This window comes from Daktulosphaira vitifoliae, unplaced genomic scaffold (genome assembly GCF_025091365.1).
Source record: "Daktulosphaira vitifoliae isolate Bord-2020 unplaced genomic scaffold, ASM2509136v1 Scaffold_3, whole genome shotgun sequence".
Lineage (NCBI taxonomy): Eukaryota > Metazoa > Arthropoda > Insecta > Hemiptera > Phylloxeridae > Daktulosphaira > Daktulosphaira vitifoliae.
In genome coordinates this window covers 20,937,280-20,964,631 of record NW_026099574.1, presented here as the reverse complement: position 1 = coordinate 20,964,631, position 27,352 = coordinate 20,937,280, and the positions used below count along the sequence as shown (strand labels likewise).

Genomic DNA, 27,352 nt, shown 5'->3' with positions numbered 1-27,352 from the left:
AATTTTTTTTTAATTAATTGAAAAAACTATTGCCAAAACATTGAAATACAAATTTCATATAAAGAAATTCTTTAAACACTTTTAAAATGAGTTGAAACATAGTATATATTGACAATTTTTATGAAATATTTTTTGTTTCTGAAATTTTATTTTTAAACATAAGCCTACTACATTTATTATATTAAACAAATTAATCAAAAGAAATTTTGATTTATGACAATATATTGTTTATTGATTAACAATTACGTAAAATATTACTTACAATATTTTTAAATCTTCATTTTTAACCATAAATTTAAGTACTTAGATGTATTATAATGTATAATTTACTAGTATTTAGTATTTTTTACTTAATACATTAAAATCTGTACAATATTAAATTTGAATAATAACTGAATAAATAGAATAACTTAGCAGATTGTACTAGTACCTTAAATGTAAGGATAGTAAAATTTTAAAGAATCAATATCTAATCGAATACATTCCTCTGTGTAGTGACCATACATTAAACAATAATAACATCTATAGATAGAAAAAATAACAAAATTAATTTAATTATTTATAATGTTAAATCATTTAATAATTACCGTTGGCCATAAATGTTTCCCACTATTTCTACATCTTTCGCCCAATTTGCTTGTGAATCATCGACAGCAAACTCTGCTTTTTGGGGAGATTTATAATATTTATAAGAACCAACAATATCTTTCTAAAAAAAAAGACAATTTTAAAGGATTTTTTGTATTTTTTGTATTTTTTTGAAATAACCAAAATATATTATCAACTTCATGCAAAACTGCGAAACATGATTTTTTCAATTATTTTTGGGGAATACAAAAATGCGCTATTTTTATATAGATTAAAAGAGAATTATTATATGTTTAATGCCCAATTACTACAAGAAATTTAAGATTTTTTATTTTGGTGTACGTATACTCCATCCGTCTTACTTTATATATTAAAAACTTGACTAGTTTTTTAAAAACGCAGGTTCTGTCATGTAAATGACAATAAAATAATATGCCTACCTTATAAAATTTATAACATTTTCCATTTTTTGAAATAATTCTACCGGCTTTATTATTTTTCCCAAAATGGCGTATAACACCTTCTTGTTTACCCGTTTCCATGAACACTACTTCTTGAGTAGCTGTTACTTCAAGTTCTGGGACACAATTATTTTGGTGATTCTCCTCAGTTATAATATGGGAAGTGCAAAGTTTATTCGCATCTTCCTGTATATCCATACTTTCCATAGCAATCTTGTCGTTATCACTCTCTTGTTTAACTGTCAACAAACCTTCTTTACAAGCTATTTTGAGCTCTGGGGTACAATTATTTTGGTGATCCTCTTCAGTTATAATATGGGAAGTGCAAAGTTTATTCGCATCTTCCTGTATATCCATACTTTCCATAGCAATCTTGTCGTTATCACTCTCTTGTTTAACTGTCAACAAACCTTCTTTACAAGCTATTTTGAGCTCTGGGGTACAATTATTTTGGTGATCCTCTTCAGTTATAATATGGGAAGTGCAAAGTTTATTCGCATCTTCCTGTATATCCATACTTTCCATAGCAATCTTTTCGTCACCACTCTTTTCTATTACAGTAAATACACCACCTACTGCCACTACATTTTCAATATCGATATCTAAAATTTGCGTTGTGGTAAATTCTATGTTTTTAACGTCTAGACGTACATCACCTGACATAATTTCTAATTAATATTTCGAATTTCATTATTATTATAGTCTAATCAATCATTACAAAATTATATATTTTTAATAAAACTAATATAATATCTTTATACACTTTCTAAAGTGTATTTTTTTGAGTTAATTGTTACACTACTGACACTTCGGGGAAAGCTCAATATATTATTGTTAACTAAGCAACTAGACTTAAATAATTAAATCTAGGACTAGGTTTTACATAAGGTCAAAAAATTAATTGGGACTTGGTTATAATGATTTCAAATTAAAATTTTACGTAGACCAGTGTTATTAATATTAATAGATTGAAAAAAAATTGAATTATGGTATTATTTTAATAAATTTTTAATCACTTAAACTTGTATAGTTTTCTTATATAAAAAATCGTAACAAGCACATTAAGTAATTAAAAAATTAAGGTGGTAATTAATTAAGTAATAATATATTTTTCAAATTTTTACTGCAGAAATGAAATATTTTTTATTTTCTACGTTAATAAACGTAGTATTTTTTCTTTAAGCAACATTCCTATAGTAACTATATAAAATAGGTATTCTATAAGTCATTTTTTAAGTTACTGTCCAAAAACATCAATATCACACTATTTGAGGGATGCCAAGAAGGATGATAGAAGTTCTCACACCCCATTTGAAAATAAATAACGTCTTATATATATGGTTAAATTGAAAAAGAATAAACTTCCATGAGCCCCTAAAATGTTTCCCTGAATTTTAAATTTATAAAATCTAAATATTTTGACTACAATACAACTCGCGTGCTAAAAAAAAAATGTAATTTTATGTTACATTAGACATCAAAAAGTGTCATTTATGAAATTGATCTATATAAAATATAGATGAAGGTATAAAATCAATGTATTGAATAAACTAATGTTAGATGCATCGCCTCATTAATGTAATCCTATACAAAAACATTAACAGCACTTATCTTCTAAAGTCTTAAAATCGTCTTAGGCAATGGTCAATTGATATTTTCAATTATAAATATAATATTTCACAGAAAATTTTTCTTCTTTTTCCAGCTTAATGTAATATTTATCCCGTTATGCAACATCAAATTTTAGTGTAGTAAATTCCTTATTATGTTTAAGTACATTTTTATATTTTTGCATTATCCAATATACGTTTTTGTTAGTTATTATATAATAGCATAATTACACAACTAGTATAATATTATTAAACTAGTTTAATACTACTAAACAATGTCTGACACTTGATGAAGAATTACTTGATAAGTAATTCTTATCTTTCCATGGACCCTTTTTGAATTGAATAATTAAAATGTTAAAAATTTCAATAATATTGAAAACCATAAAATTTCTGCTAGATAGTATTTTGGGAAAGTGTAATTCTTAGAAAATTAATTAAGAATTTGAGAGTTGGAGTGTAAATTACATTGAATTATGAAATCACAATCAGGATCATCTAATAAAATAAGCATTGTTAACAAAGTGGCTTGTGCTTGGAATAATATTTTTCATGAAGAACATTAGACAGAAATTTACCACTTCCATAAAATGTTTATACTGCCACAAAAATGTGTAATAATTTAAGTCCTAAATAAATATTCGTAATAAAAACATCATTTCTAAACAGTGATGTGTCGTTTTTCAAGCATAGATCACTTTGGGCTAATGGTCATTGGTCAGCGGCCGTAAGTATCTCCTAAAATTAGCGACTGGCTACATTATAACGTTTTCATCTGCCGTTCGCCAACTTGATGACATTTCACCCAACACTGACAAACATATATTCGCTAGTTTTGTAGTCTCACCAAGCCGATCGAAATCTGATAGTAACGGCTAGTTCAATTCGCACCTAGCCTAATGTGACCTTTGCTTAAAACAAAAGTTATGCCATGGTGTCATTAATCGCAGCTTAAACACTGTACGTGGCCACTTGGTTAAACATTTTCAAGACAAAGATTTTGTACTCAGATTTCATAAGATATTACCTAACGAGCCATTATGTCAGATCGGATTTTTTTATAAATATAAAAATTCAGTACCCGAAATTCATGAAGATTAATGTATGTGTTTAGGCGTATCGAAATGGTATCCAGCCATTCACCGACGAATGATCGAGATAATTTAAATTAAGACGACAATTTAGACAATAAAGCAAATTATGTTACTTGTCTATAATTTTCGCGTGTTCTTAAAACTAAAATCTTACACGTCAACCTCAATATGTTGTCCAAAAATCCGCAAATCACACATTGAAATAGTGACACAATTTATTTATAGTTATTTTTATGAAAATAAAAAATGAGCAGCTATCTAGTTTAACTTAGCTAGAACATTTGACGCTATTTATTACAGTATTTTAATACATTAATTAAAAAATTATGATTGGAGGAACGTTTTAACACATTTTTTCTTCTACTTAAATAATAGAAACACAGAAGTTAATATAAATTAGTGTATTAGTTCTCTGTACCAGGTACAAAGAACTAATAGTTTCAATAGGTTCTATTAAAATACAGGATACCGAGATCATTTTTGTTGTTTATCATATTAAGCTAATTTCATTAAAAAAATATCTAAGCTAGATTAATCTAAGATACTTTACCACTTGTATTATGCTTTTTATTCTCCGAAACACAGCATTTAAATAATGTTGCTAATCGACGAAAAAATCTCTTCACCTTCATCGTAATGATGTTATATACAATAAAATCAATGTACTAAAATATTTCTTACAAAATTTTTAATGATTATTAGTAATTCAATACAAGCACAAAAAAATAGTTTTTCTTGACCGAAGTTAAAAAACAAACTAATTTATATTTGATCGTAAATATCTGTATATCAATATTAAGTATCTCGTAGCAACGCAATTTTACTATTCTTATGATTAGAATATACACTTAAAGAATAAATTAAAATATTATCAAACATAGAATTAAAAAAATAAACTTTTTTTTAATTGTTTTTTTGACAACATTTGACATAAGCCATATCACGATAGTTCAGTGAGGACAAGTGAATTTCGATTTTTAATTTTAGTATTTGGTTTGTTACAAGATAAATATTTAGAAGTTTTTCAGTAATCAGATTTTTTTCTGTACACTTATATTACTTGAGCAATCACTAATGTACTCTTTATTATAAATAATCAAATGAAAATATTATTGTACTTTTTAAAATATCTCATCACTTATTTGTTTAATAATATTTCACACAATTGCTAAATAATTTAAAATTTTTATCATTGTAACAGTAAAATAACATCCATAAGTGTTAATGGGGTGGCTAAGTCTTTAATTGCTGGAATAACCCAGAATAACTATACAAATTACACATAATATTTTATTTTAAAATGATAGTTATAATATGACTTGTCTGAAAATTAATTTTTCTTCTAGTTACACTAAAAATAACATTTATTATTTTGATTATTAATGTTTTGTAAAATAATGTCTTTTACAATGAAAGACAATAAAATTTCCAAAAGGAATTTATAAGAAAGAGGTTTTCATGTTGTTAAAAGTTTAACATTTAGTAATTTATTTTTCCCCATTCCTTTTGCTAAAATTAAAAGTACTAAACTTAATTGAATAATAATAATTTGGGCGCCTAAACTTATCAAATTAACATGATATTAATTAAAATATATTATAAAACTATTAAATAAGGAAAACATTTTGATTATTTTTACGCTAGCAATCAATATTTTTAAAATAATAACTTTATGTGATTTTTTTTTTGGCCTTGGTTAGTTGTTACATACGTATCGCTTTTTATCTGTTATAAAATATTTTTTGTGTTCATCCCACATGTTTAATAAGAATATCAAAATTATTTTTTTTAAATAAAAACATACATAATTAATTAGTTTATAAAATAGAAAATGATCCAATTAAGAAAATAACTGCTCGATATCAACTTTTGGACTAGTATTTCATAAGTTAACAATTTAAAGTGATGACTGGAGGGAGCTGCCATTTTGTCAATACATATTTTTTGTCCTGACTTCTCCTACAAGCTAGGTATAAAGATGTTAATAACTTCTGAAATGCTAATTCAAAAGTTGTTATCGAAATTGTCATTTTCGTAAATAGATATTAAAATAAGCTAGTTAATTATGTGTTATCATTGTCATCAAACATGCCACAATTATAAGTTATAAGAGATGAATATAACCTTTTTTTTTATTGATACCTCAAAAAAAACTTTGAACTAAAAGAATGCAAAAAAAAAAATTATTAATATTATTTTTATTTTTCGATTAATTTAGTGGCTTATGATACGTGATATATAAAAATTAAAATAAGTACAAAAATATTGCCTTGTTATTTTATAAAAAAAATATTATATCAAATAATAATTTTTGATGTACTGGGCTAAAAGTTATCCAACAGTCATTTTCTTAATATGATCACCTTCTATTTTATAAGCTAGTTAAATATACATGTTTTCATTTAAAAAAAATAAAGTTGACATCTCCATAGACTTATGGAATGAACACAAATAATATTTTACACCAGATAAATGGAAATACGTATGTAACTAGCAAAAGCCAAAAAACAAAATGCCCTAAAAAATTATTCAATAATAAAAATTGAGTGATTAGTGTTAAATGAATCATTCTGTATTTATATACTGATTTAATAAAAAAATAATCACATCTTATGAGTTATTTTAGGTTTTTTACTAGTTTTCTTATTTACTTTTTTTATAGTTTTTATTAAATAATTACTATTTTTCTTAGTTATTACAAAATAAGCTTAATTACATTTAGTTGAAGAGTCTTCAACTAAAAGTAATATCATCAATAATGGCATTGTCTTCAATAATTAAAAAATTACATAAATATTTTCGGAAAACTACAAATATTTAAAACACCAAAGTTTGAATTTCTTTCACAACTTAGAACTCTTTTGAAAACACGACAAATATTATTTATTTTTTACTCTAAAATTTTTATAACTTTTACAAAAGTTATAATTAGTTAATAAAATATTTTTGAGTATTTGTAAATACAACTGGCTTTTAGGTTTTATGTAAAAATAATTGCACAATCAATTTCATCAAACTTCTGAATAAAAGCAATTTGTTTATTTTAGAAATTTAACTGAAATTTTGTGTTATGACATAGGTAACGAACAATATTGACGCATAAAAATACAAAGACCCGAATTAATAATTCCTATCAAGTATATTTTATAGTGATAATACATAATATAAATATTAATCATTCAACATAATAATAACGTAACTAACGTCAACTGTCGTAAAAAACAAAATTACAAATATGATTTTTCCGTATACAAACATAAAATTAACATATTTCGATAGTTTTATATAAATTTGATGACATTTATTTATTTAATAGAATAACAAAAAAGAAAAATATTTAACAACAATTTTACTCCGTTCAGACGCATTTTCAATATGCATCAAAACGTACTGGTTCATGTTATTATAACATTTGTTTATACCTATAATACATAAATTTTATTTTATAAGTAATTAAATAAGAATATTTTGATTATTTCATTAATTTGCATTTTCATATTCTTATGTGATATTATTTTACAACATGGACTAAAAATTATTATAACCGACATAGCTTAAATGCATTTTTAAATTCTTTGCTAATCTACGAATAATAATTAATAATTAAATTGAACAGACTGGGAAAAAATTAGTCTTCACAATAATATTTGACAAACATTTATTTGATTAATTTGCATTCATATTAATTTTAATTTTGTATTCATTTTAACGGTCCGTTCAATTTATAACAATTAAATATTTAAACAATAATTGTAAACAAAAAACGTTTGAGCAGTGTTTTGTGGTAAATACTATTTACCGTGTGCTAAATATTAGCTTACTGGACTGAAAGACGTTCGTTTTTCAGATGAACGACAATATATAATAATAATAATAATAATAATGTACTTAAAATTGAGATTTTCGCGACAAGTGAAAGGTACAAGAAAAAACTTTAAATAAATACTAGAATTATAACAATTTTTTGGTCCTGTAGTTATGCTATGAATTATTTAAAAAAAAATCAAATTTTGAATTACTACCATTCTATGTTGTATTATACATGTATTTTCTTAGAAATCCAATAAAATTGCACACTTTTCATCATCGTTGTTATTCTTATATTTCGTTAAAATATAATTTTTTAATTTATGTATAAAAATGTATTACAGTACAACATATTCTTATAAATAAATAATTAAATAATCAGTATTGTAAAGACTAGGCACTATAGACTTTTTCAAAGTCGAAATATACTAAATGAAATTTACAAATAAACTAATTGTAATATTATTACCTTCATAATTTTGTGGTACTTTTTGTTTGACAAGTAATAATATGCACCAAATAATGTTACACAGCACGATTTAGAGCTTAATAAATGACACGCTAGGTCACATTAGGATAAAACTTTCAATTTTTATTTTTAAACAATATACCGAAGAGGTACTTAATGACATTTTGTATAGAAAGAAAATGTTTGTTAAATGATAATTAAAAATAAATTATTTTTTTATAAGCCAAGCCAAACGTTTAACGCACAAGTGTATAATATAATTTATATGTTGTTATTATATGACAATTAAAAACTTAACAAAGTACATAACAAAAGGAACGCGTTCATTAGTAGATAATACTTAATCACTAAATGCATGATTATTAAACTTTACCTATATTATTATTATATAACTGGGTATTATTCTTATATATTATCATAAATATATACATGTTTCCATGAATATAGATTGCCCACATTTTAACGTATTTAAATATTTAAAAAATACTTAATATTAAATCCGTTTACGTTAATTTACCTTAAATTTAATTTTGGAAGAATCCAATTAACAAGTAACACTTTAAATAAATTAACTATATTACTTATATTGCCCATGCATCAGTATAAATGTATCAGAAGTAAATTGGGGTTCCTTATTTAATAAGAAAGTGGATTAATTACCAATATATGTTCGTAACCCCATGAGCACTTTATATTATAACATGTACTTAATGTAATCTATTAGATAAACGATTGTTTCTAGTCTTATAGGATATTTTTGAGAAAAAAATGATAATTTTATAACAATTGGTATGGTTTTCATTTTTTATTCGGGTCAAAAGTTAAAAAAAAGTAAAAACAATGTAAGATTTGTATTGATTTATTAACATGATGAAAAATAACTACACTTGATTAAAAAAATTAATTTACAGTAAAACAATTTCAACTTAAACTCATTATTTTTATTGCAGCCTTATTTCGAATTTAGATAATCGTCTAACATAGAACGAATATCATATCCGTGTTTACTGGATATACAATGACACTAATTTTTATTGTGGTAATAACTTAACAGTTAATTTGTAAGATTATTATCATCACGCTAATTTTGTACACGTCAAATAAATGAAATGTTACCGGGAGACTTCTATGTATAAGTTGGTTATTTATAACATTATTATTGAGCAAATTGTTTCCATTCACCTCACCCTCACCAAGAATAATTACGCAGAACTCTAACCCCCAAAAAATATCAATATTGCTTTGATCAATTTTGGACAAGCTCTGGCATTTTAATCAGATCTAACCTTTTGTTTGAGGTCAGACCATCGAGTACTAATCGGTCGATGTAACGGATACAGGACAGTTTCTAAAATGAATATCTAACGCGTTTTTAATGAAAGTATTTTTATACGGTTTGTATGATGTAACGATTATTTTTTTATAGTTAAAAATGATCATAAATGTAATGATTAAATGTTATAAATTCCAATTGCGTTAAAACTGATTGAATAATCACACTTATTTTAGATTGTTTTCGATTTAAACTCCCTAATTATTGTTATTATTTGCGTAATAATAAGTATAGTGTTACTTTATACTAACAAAGCAGAATTATGATTAGATCTAATCATAATTTGGTTGTACTTGTCAAACGTTTGATTAAGACAACATATATGTATCTATCAGAATTATCTCTCAAACTACCAAAAATCACTTGTTAAATGGTTATAACCATTTATAACCAAAAGTGAGCAATCGTAAAAATAAATATAATTATTTTAGTCTTGAAAAATGTCCTGCTGACATCACCGAATCGCACCACGCCGCAGGGTTGTGATTGTTGAGCGTTAGCAGTGGTGAGGCGGTTGATTTGTGAATAACGGAATAGGGACTAATGGACGAGGTTATGCCCTAAGGACAGTTACTTGAGTTTAGCAAACGTCAAACGCTGTCCACGCTAGTAAACCGCTCGCCTAGCTCATCACATACGTGTTGGCCAGATGATGGCGTTGGACTTAACGACCTTAGCGATGGTGGTCGAGGTTCATGCTGTTGATGTAGATGTCTTCGGTGTCTATTGTATCCACCACCGTCGACTCCTCCACCGACTCCTCGTCGAAATCTTTCTCGACGACTACCTCTAGATCTTCGCCGGCAGCATAGGCAACCAATTAACATGAGTGCCAATACTGCGCACATTGTCAAAGCTGCCGAAAAAATTACGTTATCCAGCGCTTCCGGTTCCACCACACCTATGATTTGTAAATGATGACATTTTAAAAATATATACGGAAAACTTTCAAAGTATCTTTCAAAAAAATCTTGCAATAGAATAAATGAATATCAAAACGGTGCCATAGTAAGAAAATAATATAATAGAGACAAACACTAAAATTGCTCGTATGGAGGCCTAGAATACAAGAAATATAACAGTCAAGTGCATATTTAAAAAAAAAAGTTTTGATATGAAGAGGAAATTGTAAGTATTAGATTCTAGTTTTCTTTTTTTTAAGTCTTTGCATTCAAATAGAGAAAATTATAAAAAAAATTTATTCATATTTTAAAATGTTGAAAACGAATTTATTAGATTTAACTTAAATAAGTACCGCTCAGCTAATGATAAATTTTGCAAAGAATTTTTTTTATTTTAATTTATTACCATGTTTAAATCAAATGTAAGTTGTTGCAGTCTGATAAAATATATAATGTGAAGTTAGCTTAACCCAATAATGACACTTCATAAGTGCATCGCTAGATAAAATACTTTTGAATTAAGCCAATATAATATTTGCATTTGACATAAATATTATTAGTATGTCTCAAAATAATGACTAATAATACCAAATGTTCAATCTTAATAAATATATATAAATCAATATTCAAGTTTTTTACTTTTTATCTAGACTCAGTAGCAGTTAAATGGGAGGAAATTCGGGGGATTGATACCCAATTTGATATTTTGTATAATTATAATTATATATATTTTAGAAACTTTATATATTCAATTGAAATGTTATTAGACATAATTAACATAAAAAAATTATTAATCCTACAAATTTGGAACAGTAAAAGTCTTGGCTACTTTTTGTACTAAGGTAAATTCAAAGTAGTACTATTAGAAAATAAATTAAATATTTGAGATAGGCTTAATTAAAAGAAATCTATTTATGCACATCAATAGCTAATAATAACATCTTGATATGATAATAAAAATAAAAAAAGTCCTATGATATGGGAGCACAACTCTCATATGCTTTTTAGCATAAAGGTTTTTCATCCCCTCCCATCAAAATCATTTGTGCCCTAATGTCTAAACAATACTTACAATTGCTCTCGTCTGATAAGTCGTTCGAGCCACAATTTTGTACGTTGTTGCACCGAAGTTGGTTCGATATGCAATAGCTCGAGTTTTCGCATTGAAACCCCGGACAAGGTCCTTTTGATTCTAACACCTCAGTCCAAGTTACACTAAAGCCAGTACCGTTTCCCGATTTATCAGCTACTACAAAACTAAATTAAAGAATAACCATTATGTAATTGAATCCTCTTATCCAAACAAATAATTGTTATAAAAATGATTAGTTTTAAAAATAATAAACCAAAGCATTTTATCGCATTCGTTCATACCTTATCCTGAGTTGATTAGAGTCTGATAAAAATTGCCAAGGGTCTACAGGTTTTTCACCACATAACTCTAAAGGTGGCTCTCCCATGGTTAGCCATAGTCTTAAAACAGCTGACGCACAGCCTCTAGCTGTAACATATTACAACAATTAATGTTTAAGGTAATATTTAATCTAATATAAACAGTGAATTAAGGATTATTTAACAATAGGTACAATAATATTTTCAAAAACCTGACGTACATTTTTTTTCAATATTTATTTATTATCTTATGTGATCTAGAAATCTTGTCTATCTATACAATATGTATATTAACCATGTTAATATTCAATGTCATACATAATACTAAATTTTAATTACACGTTCACTTACTTAAAGGATCTCCTTCTACTGAGAACGATATGAAATTGAGCAGTATTTTGTAATTGGGCCTGACGTTTATGAACCAATTGCACGTTCTGCTCGGCATTCCTTTTTCTGGTGCAGTATACTTGAGCGGGAAATTCGGACTCTGCACCTTTCCGGAATCTGCATTGCTAATATTACTGCCGCAGTCTAAAAAATATTACGGCGTGATCACATTGAAAGAAATGAAGTTTACAGAAAATGCTGAACTTACCACCGAATATTGGTTTAACAACGTCGAAAAAATATCTAGCTTTAAAACCACTTGAAACACCTTCTGAATTTGTATGTAGCACTACCTTTAAGCCAAGTGCACCACGATTAGATTCTAATGGTCCAGGTGCTATTTTACCACAATATCTGCCTATAAGTTTTTCTGTATTGTCATTATAAATATTGTATATTTCTAGCCAGTCGTCCGTGCAGACAGATACACTAATAAATAAGTTTTACTTAGATTATTTATGTTATTTTTATAGAAATATAATATTAAAAAAAGGATTATACCCAAATGGAACAAATGAGACATTGGTTTTATCAGCTCTAATGCTAAACTGGTCAAAGATTAAGGTAACCTGCTCATTAGGCGTGGGTAAAAAGAGAAATGTACAATTTAATCCATTGGGATAGTTGGCCGGATGTCTGGGTGAATTGAAATCTCCTCTTTTTTTGGATGCACTACGATAACTAAAATGGCATGTGCCATTCGGTGCTGCCGTCCCAGGTACAAGATATTCTAAAATTATTGATGAATTATATTATTATTAGTATAAAAGTAAACTAATTATTGTTTAAAATTGAAATGTTGAATGTTATATGAAAATTACTCACCAGTTTCAAAAGTATACTTGGCTTTAAATCCTCGTCCTTGTTGTTCACCACTACTAAAGACCATTGCGAGTCTAGCCCCTTCACTCATTAAGACTTTTTCATCACTTTCTTCGCCACACATTTCATAATCGAACTTATCGTAAAGATCCATTGCTTCTTGACCTTTTAGATAGACTTTTAAATAACCATCAGTGCAACTAAAAAATAAAGAATAAAACATAAACATTGGGTAAATTGTTAAAAGAAATATGATATACTCTTGTTCGCTTCTTCGTGGTTTCGGAATATCGAAAATAAAGAATTCCAGTCTAACCCTCTCCAAATTTTGCGCACCTTCGAAACCATAAATAAAATACCGACACACAATTTTTGGTATATAAGGAAACGGAAAGTTTGGACTATATATAAAACCAGAAGAAGTCTTTTTACTCAAAACTTTTTGATCACACTCGGTTCCTCGAACATGTTCACCATCGTTTTTACCAATGAAATCTATAAAATTAGGATCATTTGGTTATATTAAAAACAAATTCCTCAATAGTTTTTCAAATTTATTTACCTAGTTTAACGAAACTTTCACTAAACTCAAACATCCCTTTAAAACCACGATTTTGCGTATTGGTAGCTCTTTGAAGTGTATCAAAAGTTACATACAAATCTTTATAAGTAGAATAAATGACTAAATTTCGTTGCTGACCGCAATATTGGCCAATTAATGGACTACTTGAATTCGAACCATCATAAATACTAACAATGTCAAAAGGGCAGCTGTAAGATGATTTAAATTTATTAAATTTTATAATAAACAAACAATTTTCAAGCAAATCACTTACTGAGGTCCTCCATAAAAAAGATCAAAATCACGAAATTCTAACCGTACCCTTTGACTGGGTTGTCCAAGAAATAAGTACGTACATTTCATACCCTTAGGATATATTCCAGGGTATGTTGGAGTGAGTACGGAACCTTGCTTTTTAATTTTGGAGTGTACTACAAATGAGCATGGACTGATTGGTGATGGAGTTCCTAGCTGAAATGAAGCTGTGGAAAAAAATGAAATCATAAAATGTCTGTAAATATAATAAAATTTCCACTTACAGTCATTTTGGAAGGAATATTGACCCTCAAATAGCGTTGGTGTAGTAGAATTTTTATCTGTATAGAAACTAATTGCTACGGTTCTGTACAAAGATATTCTATCTCTAGGTGGTATTAAACCACAATATCGGCCGCCAAAAGGCGAGTTGATTAAGTCCTCTGTATCGACTTGCTGTAATTCTGAGTATACATCCACGTACTCGTGCATGCATCTAGAAAAAGATTTACACAAAGTTATCAACAGTTATATGTTAGTATAAAAATTGACATCTAATTAATGAGTGAAACGACAAAAGAGAAGATAACGTTTGTATATAACTTTACACAATCATATACATTCTTATAATACTTTATTTACTTGTTTTACTTACTCCGGAGGTGTACTACGAAGTTGAAACGAGGTGAACGAAACATAAGCTTTTTGATGTGAAGCGGCCACAAATGTGTATACACATACTTTGGACTCACCTTCGGAGTTTATAATTTCAGGAGCCCTAAATGTGCCATTTTGTGGACTACTATGGCTTACAAATGTTAGGTCACAACCTACAATATAAAGATAAATTTCTAAATTCTCGAAAAAAATGTAATTCTAAAGAATTAAATATGTTAACCTGATAATGCTTTCTGATAGCTGGTTCGTATCGACGATAGCAATAACAAGGACACCAGAAGTCTCCTACGGGCATGCCAATAGTCTTGGGCCATGTTATGTCCTTTGAAAATACATTAATAAATATATTATTGATTTATATGTATTAACTGTATTATTTACAAAATTAAATTTATGAAATAGCATTAAGAATAATGGAAGACACCACTTATAATGGCTTACCATAGCGGCAGGGCAGTATGGTTTCGGCGGTGACTTCAAATTGTCATTCGAAAATTATGAATTGAAAATTCTAACCTAAACAAAATTTAATAATTTTTAATAAAAAAAATTAAATGTTTTAGGATATTAATGTGAGTTATCTAAGCCTTACCAAGAAAATATTGGTTGTTTTATCAAATAAGAGTTATGTTGTGTATAAATTGAAAATTTTATTTAAACACTTACGCGAGTCAGTCGATCGATGGCCTACTAATAGTATCGTAAATATACAGAGCTGATACTTCTTCACATTTGGGAACTACTACCGTTGTTGCGTTCTATGATAACCATAATGCAATGGTGAATAGCACTTACAATCATTCAGTGCAAATGGTTACACTTGACGCAATACGTAAAAATGCGGGTTTTCGTTTTGAGCAATATCGGAGAGCGCGCCAATCCGTATCGACCGATTACACAGCGCACACAAACGTATCTGCGGAAAATAATAGCGCTACGTCGACTATTCTACAAATAAAACGAGATCGGTGTAAAATTCTAACTTAATGAACTTGCTGGATGTTGAATACATAGATTTTCGTTTATATACAATCCTTTATAGATCCAGTAACGATCGCGCGACCACCGCTCGAGCTGAAAATCCGGCGACAGTAGCTTCACACACACACACATATAACCACGGTAGAACACACTCGCTCGTCCATGTTAGTGAATAAGTGAGGTGGGTATAGAGTGCAGTGTTCCTCGGGGGTGGGGCTGTTGTCGTGACCGAGCTTGCGCGGCCTGAGCGACAGATCGAATTCACTCCAGCGATGGTGCCCACGCCCGAATCGGTCAACAAACCCCGTACGAACGGCGGCGTATTCACTAGCAATCACTCTTTTACCATCACCCAGCGTTACATCAGTCGCCGTGCAATCCTTTGACTACCCCATTACAAATACCTTTCTTATCATTTAGAGACCTTGGTCTTTGAAAAGGACACTCTCTAATCTAATCTTTTTATTAAATAACCTAGAAGTTGTTAGGAAAAACACTCATATTATTGTTTAAAAATAATTCTCAATGTTAACAGCTTCTATCAAATTTAGCGATAACAACTCATAAGTTTCTTGTCAATAAAATTAATATTATGATAACGAACTACAATAAGGCTTACTTATTTATCTAAAAGTTATAATCATAATTATTATAAATATTGACATGTAAAATCATTCATGTTACCAAAATCCATTAAGTTATTTGAATGTTAATGTTATCAAAATCAATCGTTTAAATATTATAAAGGTATAAATAGTGCTGAATCCAAGTATACTTTAGGGGGTCTGGAGCCTTTCGTGGAATTTTTATAGCCTCTCAGAAATTCTCAGAGTAAGAACGATAATATAACTATTTTTAAAAATTGACTCTATGTTATATTGAATATTGAATTAAAGCCATTTTTTTCTTTAATCATCATTTTTTTTTTTTTCGTAATTTTAAGAAAACCCAGCACAGGGGGGTCGCGGCACAGTGGTGCTGTGGTATAGTTGGATCAAGTATAATGATATCTGACAGTGATTAAAATCACTAAAAAAATAAACGCTTCGATGCAAATCTTTAGATTGTGTTTAATTAAAAAAAAATTGGTGTATTATTCCAAAAGCTACATGATCTGCTAGTTCCTTATTAATATCATGATTAAGATAAACTATGTCGAATGAAAAAGGGATTATTAAAAAATATTATTTCTCATAAAAAAATTGTGTTGATCCATACACTTTTCAATTTTTTTTTTTCAAATTAAAGAATATTACATAAGCTTTAATTTAAGATATATATAAAAGTGTCAGACCTTCCGGAACACTTTCAAAAGTTAAGTTGAAAAAGTTCTACTTTATATATGCATTTTTTATATTTTAAGCCCCCCCCCCCATATATAGGAAAATGGTCTGATTTAAAAAAAAAGTATGTCCAATGAAATATGTATATAAATACTACTTCTCATGAAAAAATTGTATTGATCCATACATTTTTTAAAAAGTTATAGCACTTTAAAGTAAAAAATGTAAATTATAAAATCGAAAATTTTCACACAAAAATAGCATTCGGTAGCCGTTTTCACCATGAAGACAAGTCCAGAGGTCAAATTTTTTTTTTTCAAATTAAAGTATATTACATTAGCTTTAATTTAAGATATATATAAAAGTGTCAGACCTTCCGGAACACTTTCAAAAGTTAAGTTGAAAAAGTTCTACTTTCTATATGCATTTTTTATATTTGAAGCCCCCCCATATATAGGGAAATAGTCTGATTTAAAAAAAAAGTATATCCAATGAAAGATGTATATAAATACTACTTCTCATGAAAAAATTGTATTGATCCATACATTTTTTAAAAAGTTATAGAACTTTAAAGTAAAAAATGTAAATTATAAAATCGAGAATTTTCACACAAAAATAGCTTTCGGTAGCCATTTTCACCATGAAGACAAGTCCAGAGGTCAAATTTTTTTTTTTCAAATTAAAGTATATTAAGTATATTAGCTTTAATTTAAGATATATATAAAAGTGTCAGACCTTCCGGAACATTTTCAAAAGTTAAGTTGAAAAAGTTGTCTTTTTGTGAAAAAGTTGTCATTTTAAATCCNTTAAATCCCCCCCTGTGGGCAGATACAGGGTCAGTTTACAAAAAAAATATACCAAATGATAAGTAAAGACATCAAGCATCTATATAAAAAAAAACTATATTGATATGTTCATTTTTGAAAAAGTTACGGCAGTTTTTAGTAAAAAAAAATTTCGAAAATTAGCGATTTTTAAATTTGTAATTTTTTTGGAGGTTTCACCCATTTACGGGGAACGAGGGAATTTTTTTCAATTTTGAAGGGTAATGTCTTCGACTAGATACAATTTGTGATCTTTTGACGTATCGTTGAAAGAAATCCGTTCGGTGAGAGCTGAGAAAAAGTGGTAACAGACACAAAAAAAAAAAAAAAAAAAACACATAGTAAAACCAATACCTTCTAAGCTTCGCATCGAAGCTAAAATATGACAGCAAACTTTTTTTTTTGCTTGTATCGATGCTTAGAGCCCCTCTTAGAAAAAAATCTGAATTCAATACTGGGTATAAATGATATGGTATAACGGTAACATAAAAGTAGTAGAAAGATGAAGATAGTACAACCGCTAGTCATCAATTAAAAGATAAAAATAAATTCTTACTATAAGAAATATCTAAAATACTACTGAATTATTTTTGAAGTATTCGTATTTTTGTTGGTTATTTAAATGTTTTAATATTTTATTTTTTTACAATTTATTTATTTTTGTTATATAACATTAGTATTTAAATGATTGTAATACTTCTAAAAAACAAAATAATAAAAAACTAACCATTTCTAATAAAAAAAATTTTCTAAAGACTCTTTTGATTTTTCTTTTTTTCATTACTTAATTGGATAGTTAGGTGCACTTTTTGTGATAAAAATAAAATTCAATAATTTTTAATTAGAATAATCCCTATTAAATACTGCATTTCCAATTTATTTGTTTTTCATATAACAATATTATTACTACAGCTATATAACATAATAACTAACCTCATTTTTCATAAAAATGTCATTTATAGATAAGGCCATATAAAAAGGCGAAGTTAAGCTTCTACGATTTTTTGACTTCTGTGAATGGATTTCTGTAAATCTGAAATTTAAATAAGAACTGCTTCAATATTTAGCCTAACACTAAACATTTTTATCATTGTCTCTTTCATTTTTTAAAGGGCAGAATATGAGTTTTCTTGAAAATTGTCATTTTTTCCTATTCGTCATTTTATACCATTTTACCTTACTCTTGGGTCAAGGCCGAACATAAAGGGTGTATCTTCGCCCAAAGCTCCACGATTATTTTTTGTTTGGGACACAAATCAAAAAAATTATGAGGAATAACAAGATAATTTTGTTATAAGTTAATTAAGATTTGTAAAGTTATATGTTTATGTTATTAAGTTTTATGGTACCTTTATCATTTTTCCATGTTCCTGCAAATCATAATGCCGGCACTACCTGTGGTATTTTAAGTGTTTCATTTAATATAAGCCTTAAATAAGCGTACAATCATTACTTGTCATCTGTTAATAATTAGTTGAAATTTAAAGACATTTTATCGGTTTCATCATACAATAGAATTTTATTTTATATATATATATATATATATATCATTAAAATTGTTATTAACTTCAATAATTGACAAAAAATTGATGAGTTATACATCGTTCTATTTCTCGAACTTAACATGTAATAAAGGATGGTAGTGTCCTTCTTTCATATGTTTAAGAGTCAAAGATCTTGACTAGACTAATAATTGAAGGGACAGGTAGGGTTTGCACCAGATAATAGACACCAGCAATGAGAAAACTACAAGAAAAATCTTGTTAGCACCCTGGGGATCGAACCCGGGACCCCTACGCCGAAACATACGTTTCTACCCATTAAGCCACTAAAACAGAATTCTCCTGTGATTTCAATATTTTTTTTTAAATAAGACCTATAATTATTCTAGAGCTGTAGTGGGCGTGGCATTTGGTTTACTAACAGTATGACCAACTTATCGATATGTTGATGTTTACTACAATATAACCGCCGTTCTCGGTCATTGTTCAATGATTCTGTAAACAGAAGACTTACAAATAACAGTTTTGAACAAAGAAATCTAATAATTAATAAAAAAGGAATTAAATAATTGATAATTAAAAAAATCGATTGTCCATACTTACATACGAGATAACTACGACGTATTATAATAACATTTATTTTTATAAAGTAATAAAATAATAAAATATAAACGTATATATAAGTATAAATATATAAAGAAAGTGTAGTTTATTTAATTAATATTTTTCGATGTATATATTTGTAAGTAAAAATGCAACTTAAAATAATTTATAATTTAAACATATTTTCAAAGTAATTTTAATGAGTCGTTCAATGTCCTTGAAAATTGTTATCAGTAAAAAAACATTAGTGTATACACTGAATATGTGACTGTTTTGATTTGGATATCGTTTCATAGTTTCATAGGTGGATGTTATCACTTAATTGTTTCATTGATTCATCACACCACGATATTTTTCTTTGTCGGCTAAAATATTTATTTATTTAATTATAAACTCCAATGTATTATCATGTGATATTACATTCTGAATGTAAAAAATTATTCTTGTAATGTTGTAATTTAAATTCTTAAAATGAGCGCCATTACTTGTCGTATATGTGGTCGTGTTTTCGACGATCCATCAGACGTTATTCACATTTTTAGTGCTGCTGGAAAGAAAGATAATGTTGCCGCCAAAATACTATACACATTGACTATCATGGTAAGAAATGAACTAGATTTTTTATATTAAACTTTTTATCGAAATGTTTGTCCAGAGATATGTATATTTTTCTATAAACATGAAAATTATAAATGAAGAGTGAATGTGTCAAACGTTCTATGTGTCAAAAAAGTGAAAAATTGTTTTATTTCTGATTTAAGTTCTATGTGCCAAAGGCCACAATCTTGTATGTGTTTAAAAAGTCAATTAAATTTTTTACTTGTACAAAATTGCATTCATAGATGGTGTTCGTTGTGTGAGACATGCCCATGTTACCATTGTTTTTTGTGTTTTCTGAACAAATATGTTTTTGGCACATAGAACGTTTGACACATTCACTCTTCAAATAGTTATAACAATAAAATTTAACTTCTGTATTTAAATAAAAAATTTACTTACTAAACTCATATTGATAATTTAAAGAATAACGTTACTTTTAAAGTACAGTTACTTTAAGTGTTCAATGAACACCTATAAAACTGGGTTTCAATGCATATACAGTGAAACCTCCTTTCAACTTTCCTCTATTAAAAAAAAGCTTCTTTTAAACGTTAAAAACTCTATAGCCCTGTCCTTTTTAAAATTAACCTATATTAGACAAAAAACTCTCTTAATAGAAAAAAAATATGTTCCATGTTTTCATCGAAAGGAGATTTTACTATATATAAAATGAATAATTGTAATTATATAACTTAAAAAGAAAAGTGGTTATGGGATATTATTTATAGCAGTTGACTAGAGTTAATTAATTAATTTTAGAAATGGAGTACAATGTATAGGCCACCTAAATATGTTCACAGTATAAATAGTCATATTTGGGTTCAGCGATGAAAAAATATATTGAAACTACTCTTTATTTTTTCGATAAAATATTTTGTCAAAATTCAATATTAAATTATATCATTGTTTTTATAATATTTGTTGGATTGGACTGATGTTTTTAAAACTCTGCAAATAGTTTGAAATGTATCTATGTAGACATTTCTTTAAATTCTTCCCAAATTGTTTTGATGTTAGTTAAATATTAAAAAAAAAACAATTAAATATGTTAAAATCTTATTAAATGAAAAAAATTAGTTAGGAATTAAAAATCAAATTAAGATTTCACACTATTAAAATAAGAATTTTGCCACTAAGGCAAATAAGGTTCCTGTGTGATTTCATTCATGATCTATAAGCCCCTTATGTAGATGTTAATAGATTATAGTTAAACTAGAATCTACTAATCTATTACTTAAACTATTAAACAGTTTTTTTGCTTACTATTATTTTTGATTAAATATTTTTCAATTATTACTATTGAAAAATTGATAGTTGTAGCTTTTCACCCTTATATTTCATGAAGCCTATATATTAAGGTAAGGTGTGGCTAAGTCTGTAATATGGCACTGCTTGATGCACATTGCCTCTGATTCATAACTCGGTTACGGGGCTTTATTTGTTAAACAAGAAATTAGTCCAGTTATTGGAGTTACCATCCCTTTCTTCAGCAACGGATTAACCACCTATTTGAAAATTTCAAAGATTAAGAAAACGTTTCCCTTTGGGAAAAAACAAAAAAATAATAATAATTGAGGAAAGTGTAGCATTTTTACTGATTAGAAACAACTTTTTAGGAATCAAATTAACTCCAAGTAACTATACAGATTGTGAATAATAGGGCATAAATAATAAATATTAACTTTTCAGCAGAAATAAAACTATTATTATTTAAAATTGCACACGCATTTTGCAATTTGAACGACAAATGTATAAAAACAAAATTTCTCTGTGAAGTGTGTCTCTCAAAATATGTTATAAAATAAAAAATTTTAAATAGACTTACGCTCTTTTACCTGTGCACCATTCATTGTAAACTTAAAAATCATAATTTCAAAGAACATTATGTTAGTGAAGTAAAGAAATTTTCTTAGTAAATTATTATGAGAAAAACATTTTCCTCAAACAAATATTCTAACTGCAATATTTTTTAATTTTACTTTAAATATTGAGAAAATAAAAATTTGAAATAAATTTTTGAAATGAGAGCCTAAAAATATATTTTAACCTTAATGATATGCTGTGTCATTTTCATTTTAGAAATATTTAATTTAAGGAATTCTTCAATAAATAATAAACAAAAACATGTTTATCAAAATTAATTTGTGTATTGTTAAATTTTTATACACTTGTTGATTTTTAAGCTATTTTTTAATTATTTAAATTTTTTTTTAAATTGAAATTTTTAATTATATTGCAGATAACGGAGGAAGACCCTACTTCAAAACACATCTGTAAAATGTGCTATGGCCATATTGATTTTTTCACAAGATTTTCTAATACTTCTAGGGTTTATAACAATATTTTGATGAATAATTATCTTAAAGAACCTTCAAATGTTACTTATAGATATGAGATGGCTAGATTTCTTAGCACACCTGTTGAGCTACTTGTATGTTATGTATTTATTTTCCTTAATTTTAATATTATTTTGACTAATATATAACTAAAATATTTATAATAAATAAAACCAGAAACATAATTGCTTATTAATAACTATATTTTTATTTAATTTCTACAATTATTATTATCTATCAAGTCGTGTATATTGTCCTAGAAATAATGGATTTAACATGTTACTGATTATGAAAATATTTCACATAGTAAAAATATTATAAGATTTGTTTCATTTGTTATGTTATAAATTATTTATATTTATTTTACAGTGTTATAAACAAAATTCTGATATAAGAAGTATACATGAATCATTTGTTAATTATATGAAATCACCAGTCCTTAATGAGATAAATGTTTCACAACTTAAAGAACCTATTTCTCAAAAGTAAAGTCATTTTATTTATGATGTGGCCAAGTTCTAACTGTCTTAAAAATTCATAATTTTAGTTTAAATGAAAGTGCAAGTGTCAATCAACCAAATACATCTAACAAGTCTGATCATTTTCTTCAAACTAGTAACCAAAATGAAAAAGAAAACAATAACACTTGTATGAATAATATCCAACCAAACCAATCAGTGTCTAATATTTTAATTCAACCCAGTAATGTTATTAATCAAAGTTCAGTTCGTTGTAATAGACAGACAAATGTTTCAAAGCCTCATAGTTCAAATGATTTTATTCAACCTAAAATGTAAGCATTATAAATTATGCAAATAAAAGTTTTTAATCTATAATTTAAATTACTCAGTATTGATGAAGTTATATGCTTGGATGACGATGATGGTGATGCTGAAGATGATGACGTGCAAGTAATTGAAAATACAACTAATGTATTGTCAAACAATACACATAAAAAAAGAAAATCTAAGGTTATGTTAAAAAATAAATCCTTTTTTCCAAAAAATAATGTAATAAATAACACTCATGCAATTGCTTTAAAACATTTAATGCAATTTAAAAGGTAATATTTCATGAATAAAATTTTCTGAAAAAATTTATAAGTTAATAAATCTTAAATTAAAAATATTTTTATTTATTTAGAAGGTTAGAAAATGCTAGTAAAAATACTTTTCAATCAGAAAAAAATATTACACCATTGTTAACTGGAAATCAACAAAGTCCTATTTCAGAACAAATGGTTATAACTCCTGATATCAATTTACCTACTGTTGTCAATACCTCTTCTTGTGATTCACCAAACAATGACTTCTACTCAGATCAAGTTAATGACAATAATTCTACTGAATCTACTGTTTCACCAGAAACTGGATTTCATTTTTTATTCAGATCTGATCAAACTGTAGATTTAACTAATTCAGAAATTGCACCCAAAAAGTAAGCTAATAATAATGTAAAGTTGTTACTGATACAGCCTTTATGCTCATTTTTGTTAGTGTATACAATTAGTGTTACTTTAATTTTACAGACTGATTCTTTTAAATCAGCCACTCATTTTTTCTAGAAATAATAATTATTTTTAGTATTTTTCAGTTTCATATATTTCTTGATTTAATAGTTATTAATTACTTTATGATTCATCTCTTATATCTTATAATAGTATCAACTTTATTTTTTTTTTTTTAAGGCAAAATACATAATTTGTGTTTATGGCTAGTTAAATATTATAACTGGCTTATAAAATAAAAATTGATTTTACTAAGAAAATGACTAATTTATGATAACTTTTGACCAAAATAATCAGTCAAATACTATTTTAAAATATAGACTAGGTAGGTATGATAAAATTAAATATAATATGGTGAAAAAAATATAAATATTTATTAATAAAATAGAAATTACGTTGAAAAAATAAGACTTGTTATAATTCTGAATGGTTAATAATATCTGTTTTTTCCTTTCTCGTACAAATTAAGTTTTTGTGTCTCGTGTATGTGCTTTATTTAACATTAGGCATTTAAAATCTGCACCCACCTAAATACAAAAATGTAAATAACTTTTAAAGTATTGATTTAAAAAGTTATTTTTGACCAGTCATTTTTTATTTTATAAGCTAGTTGTCTAAAAAAAAAATAAAGTTGATACTATTATTAGGTATAATGATAAAATAATTAATAACTTAAATCGAGAAGTATATGCAACTAAAAAATTCAAAGATAGTTTTCTTAACATAATTATTATTTTAAGAGGTATCGAGTAACTAGTGTTAAAAGAATCAATATGTATATAACTAAAAGAATATTATCTATAGCTTTACAAAAACATAAAAAAACTAACATTCAATTATCATACATTTTTTTTAGTAAAAGCCAAAAAGAAAAATTAAAAAATCAAGGCAAAGTTATTAAGTAACAATTAATCATTATATAATTTTATTTTTTGATTTGCCTCTTAAACAATTTATTTTATTTTTTAATAGAAAATTTCAAATGCCTATGGTTTCTATTCAAAAACCCGCAACTAAACTACCTCCACCAGTTGTTACTAAAAATATTTCAAAGTAAGTAACTAAATAAAATATAATTAAAAAACTAATCATTAAAAATTCATCTGTTTATTCAACAAAAAAATTTGTTTGACTGTATTATACTAAATTTGTGATTTTACTTGGGTTTTTTTCCAGTGCAGTAACACAATTTGGTAGTAAAAAAATAATGTTTCATATTTTTATTTTTCAAAACTTACATTAAGTAATGCCCAACCTTTAAAAAAAAAATTTAATTGCCTTATGCTAAACATTTAGATTGTGAATACTTTAAAGTATTTAAAAACTTATAAAAATATATTTCAATATATAATTTCATTACATTTTCTCTATAGTATTCAAATATGTATTCGAAATAATAATTTTGAGTACACTTCACATGTATGTAAAAGGTTTAGATAAGTAATTTTTAATTTTCTCTTATGATAACTTAAACAAATCAATCAATAAATGTCTAAATAATTTTTTTTTTTCAGGACTTCTATTGTTAATGTATCTAGATCTAAAAGAATACAAACAACATCTACAACGTCTGAATCTAAAAAGTAATATTTTTTAGTTTTAAATTAATATTAATAATATAATTTAAATTTAAAATTTAATATATCTAAAAAGTAAATTACAATTTCTTTGGCAATTGGACCATTTTATTTCATACAACTTTTTTCAGAATTAAAAAACCTACAGAACCCAATAATACTACCAATCAGTTAACAGCATGTGTTTCACTTATTAAACTTGAGCTTCCTTTATATCAATGTCCTATTTGTGAAAAGTACTTTAGTTCCACTAAAAGTCGACAATTACATGAAAGTAAGAGCCACGTCTTACCACCTATTGTACCCGAGAAGTCTGATAAATTAGACTTAACTTCTTGTGACAATTCGTCGTCTACTAGTCAACAAGAATTTCTCACTCATCTCAACCTAGTAAAACGTGTATCAACAAATTTACCAGAACATTTTGCAAATCGTAAACATTTGCAAAACGCTCTAAAAATTTATGGTAATATTCAAGGCAAATATAAATGTCACTATTGCAAGTATGAAAATTAATTTATTATTTAATTAATTAATTAATTAAAAAATTAAAATTTGTTATTAATTATACAGGTATAAAACATCACGTTTGTATACATTATGGGCTCACATGTGTGTTAATCATATTCAATTTAATACAGATATGAGGTCAAACTCTTTTTGTTTTGTTTGTAATCGAACATTTGGCAAACGATTAAAATTATTAAAGCATTTAGATAGATGTGTGGAAAGTCATCTGGAAATAGAATCTTCAAATAATCCATGTGATGAAATGCTAGCATGTGATTATAGTGATTCTGAAATAAACTCGCTACCAGAACTTGAAGAAAAATTATGGTCTTTAGTAAATGTATAAATGAAAGTGCTAGTATTTTATATTTTTACACTTGGTTTTTGATTGATTGCGTTTAAAATATGTTATTTGTTATCTTTGTTTGTAAGAAAGTACAAGTGTTATTTTTTTATTTGAAATAACTTATTTTTTGTGCTCCATGACTATAAACTATTACTGAACATTGAACTCATTTAAGTTTAAACTGTTGAACTATTAAACAGAGATTTTGTGTATTGGTATTTGATTAAAATGTTACTGAACTAAAACTATGAAAATTAAAAGTAAGAAAACACAAGTCTATGTTAACTCTTTATAATTTTAATGTAAATTATATGTCACTAAACATTGTTCATTTGCTTTTATATTATTAAAGATAATTTTGTTATTCTGACATATTTACACTTTGTTTATTTCATTATATTAACCATTTTTCATTGTAAAAACTTCTAATTAATATTATGTTAATTTTAATTAGGGTTCATCCTTACTAAGGCTGTGACAAACTTAAAAAAAAAAAGAATACTATCGATAGGTTCATCTGACTGAACTTTAAATTATTACTTAATAATGCTATTTATATAATAAATATTCACAAAACTTTAAAATTTGTTTTTATTTATCTATTTTCATTCTAGTCACTTAATACTATTAACTTAAAGTTGTTTTTATAGGTCCATTAATTTACTGTAAACCAAACATTTGTTTAAAGTATTTTTGTGAAAAGGTTGGTACCCCCCTTAGAAGGAATATAGGATAAGATAGTAAAATAGGATATAGAGTGAGATCAGATAAATATTTAATCAGTTATAAATTGAGAAATAAGTCATAAAAAGTTATAGTTCAGAAATGTACAATAACTTTGTTGAATCTACAAAGCAAGATTAAATAAATAATTAAAATTTATTATTTTTTTAATATAGGTGAAATTTAAAAATAAGTGA

General features: G+C 26.6%; 3 protein-coding genes across 10 annotated transcripts; 1 reads left to right on the top strand and 2 right to left on the bottom strand.

The window, feature by feature from the left end:
* Positions 1–375: 375 nt before the first annotated feature.
* LOC126901013 (uncharacterized) lies at positions 376–1,750 on the bottom strand. The gene is made up of 3 exons (XM_050677123.1): positions 1,029–1,750; positions 588–709; positions 376–522 (listed from the first exon to the last, which is right to left on the bottom strand). The coding sequence occupies exons 1-3, from the start codon at positions 1,710–1,712 to the stop codon at positions 432–434; spliced, it is 897 nt and encodes a 298-aa protein (XP_050533080.1). The 5' UTR covers positions 1,713–1,750; the 3' UTR covers positions 376–431.
* Positions 1,751–6,873: 5,123 nt separating this feature from the next.
* LOC126901009 (cubilin-like) lies at positions 6,874–19,666 on the bottom strand. Of its 4 annotated transcripts, XM_050677111.1 has the most exons (17): positions 19,557–19,666; positions 18,801–19,448; positions 18,385–18,484; positions 14,805–14,879; positions 14,584–14,685; positions 14,341–14,515; positions 13,970–14,181; positions 13,705–13,912; positions 13,431–13,639; positions 13,129–13,363; positions 12,872–13,068; positions 12,548–12,776; positions 12,255–12,475; positions 12,008–12,190; positions 11,639–11,765; positions 11,337–11,521; positions 6,874–10,263 (listed from the first exon to the last, which is right to left on the bottom strand). In XM_050677111.1, exons 5-17 carry the CDS (start codon positions 14,675–14,677, stop codon positions 9,953–9,955), a joined length of 2,586 nt encoding a protein of 861 aa, XP_050533068.1. In that variant the 5' UTR covers positions 14,678–14,685; positions 14,805–14,879; positions 18,385–18,484; positions 18,801–19,448; positions 19,557–19,666; the 3' UTR covers positions 6,874–9,952. The 4 variants fall into 4 exon arrangements, with proteins under 4 accessions (XP_050533068.1, XP_050533069.1, XP_050533066.1 ...); XM_050677112.1 differs by lacking the exon at positions 18,385–18,484; XM_050677109.1 differs by lacking the exons at positions 18,385–18,484; positions 18,801–19,448; positions 19,557–19,666 and adding an exon at positions 15,030–15,884.
* Positions 19,667–19,886: 220 nt separating this feature from the next.
* Positions 19,887–27,016, top strand: LOC126901011 (putative uncharacterized protein DDB_G0291812). 5 transcript variants are annotated; one of them, XM_050677116.1, is made up of 13 exons: positions 19,887–20,156; positions 22,396–22,587; positions 22,862–22,977; positions 23,040–23,285; positions 23,343–23,555; positions 23,636–23,929; positions 24,856–24,900; positions 24,972–25,052; positions 25,176–25,192; positions 25,373–25,418; positions 25,514–25,582; positions 25,708–26,079; positions 26,150–27,016. In XM_050677116.1, exons 1-13 carry the CDS (start codon positions 20,028–20,030, stop codon positions 26,430–26,432), a joined length of 2,103 nt encoding a protein of 700 aa, XP_050533073.1. In that variant the 5' UTR covers positions 19,887–20,027; the 3' UTR covers positions 26,433–27,016. The 5 variants fall into 5 exon arrangements, with proteins under 5 accessions (XP_050533073.1, XP_050533074.1, XP_050533075.1 ...); XM_050677117.1 differs by lacking the exon at positions 24,856–24,900; XM_050677118.1 differs by lacking the exons at positions 25,176–25,192; positions 25,373–25,418.
* The last annotated feature ends 336 nt before the right edge of the window (positions 27,017–27,352 follow it).

Bases quoted from the DNA above. Each gene is read 5' to 3' on its own strand.
- LOC126901011 (XM_050677116.1), top strand. From the start codon at position 20,028: ATGAGCGCCATTACTTGTCGTATATGTGGTCGTGTTTTCGACGATCCA. The intron at 23,556-23,635 runs GTAATATTTCAT...TTATTTATTTAG, and splicing joins CATTTAATGCAATTTAAAAG to AAGGTTAGAAAATGCTAGTA. The intron at 25,583-25,707 runs GTAATATTTTTT...AACTTTTTTCAG, and splicing joins ACAACGTCTGAATCTAAAAA to AATTAAAAAACCTACAGAAC.
- LOC126901009 (XM_050677111.1), bottom strand. From the start codon at position 14,677: ATGGCCCAAGACTATTGGCATGCCCGTAGGAGACTTCTGGTGTCCTTG. The intron at 11,522-11,638 runs GTATGAACGAAT...TCTTTAATTTAG, and splicing joins TCTAATCAACTCAGGATAAG to TTTTGTAGTAGCTGATAAAT. The intron at 10,264-11,336 runs GTAAGTATTGTT...TACAAATCATAG, and splicing joins CTTATCAGACGAGAGCAATT to GTGTGGTGGAACCGGAAGCG.
- LOC126901013 (XM_050677123.1), bottom strand. From the start codon at position 1,712: ATGTCAGGTGATGTACGTCTAGACGTTAAAAACATAGAATTTACCACA. The intron at 710-1,028 runs GTAGGCATATTA...CTTTTTTTTTAG, and splicing joins AATGTTATAAATTTTATAAG to AAAGATATTGTTGGTTCTTA. The intron at 523-587 runs GTAATTATTAAA...TTCTATCTATAG, and splicing joins GGAAACATTTATGGCCAACG to ATGTTATTATTGTTTAATGT.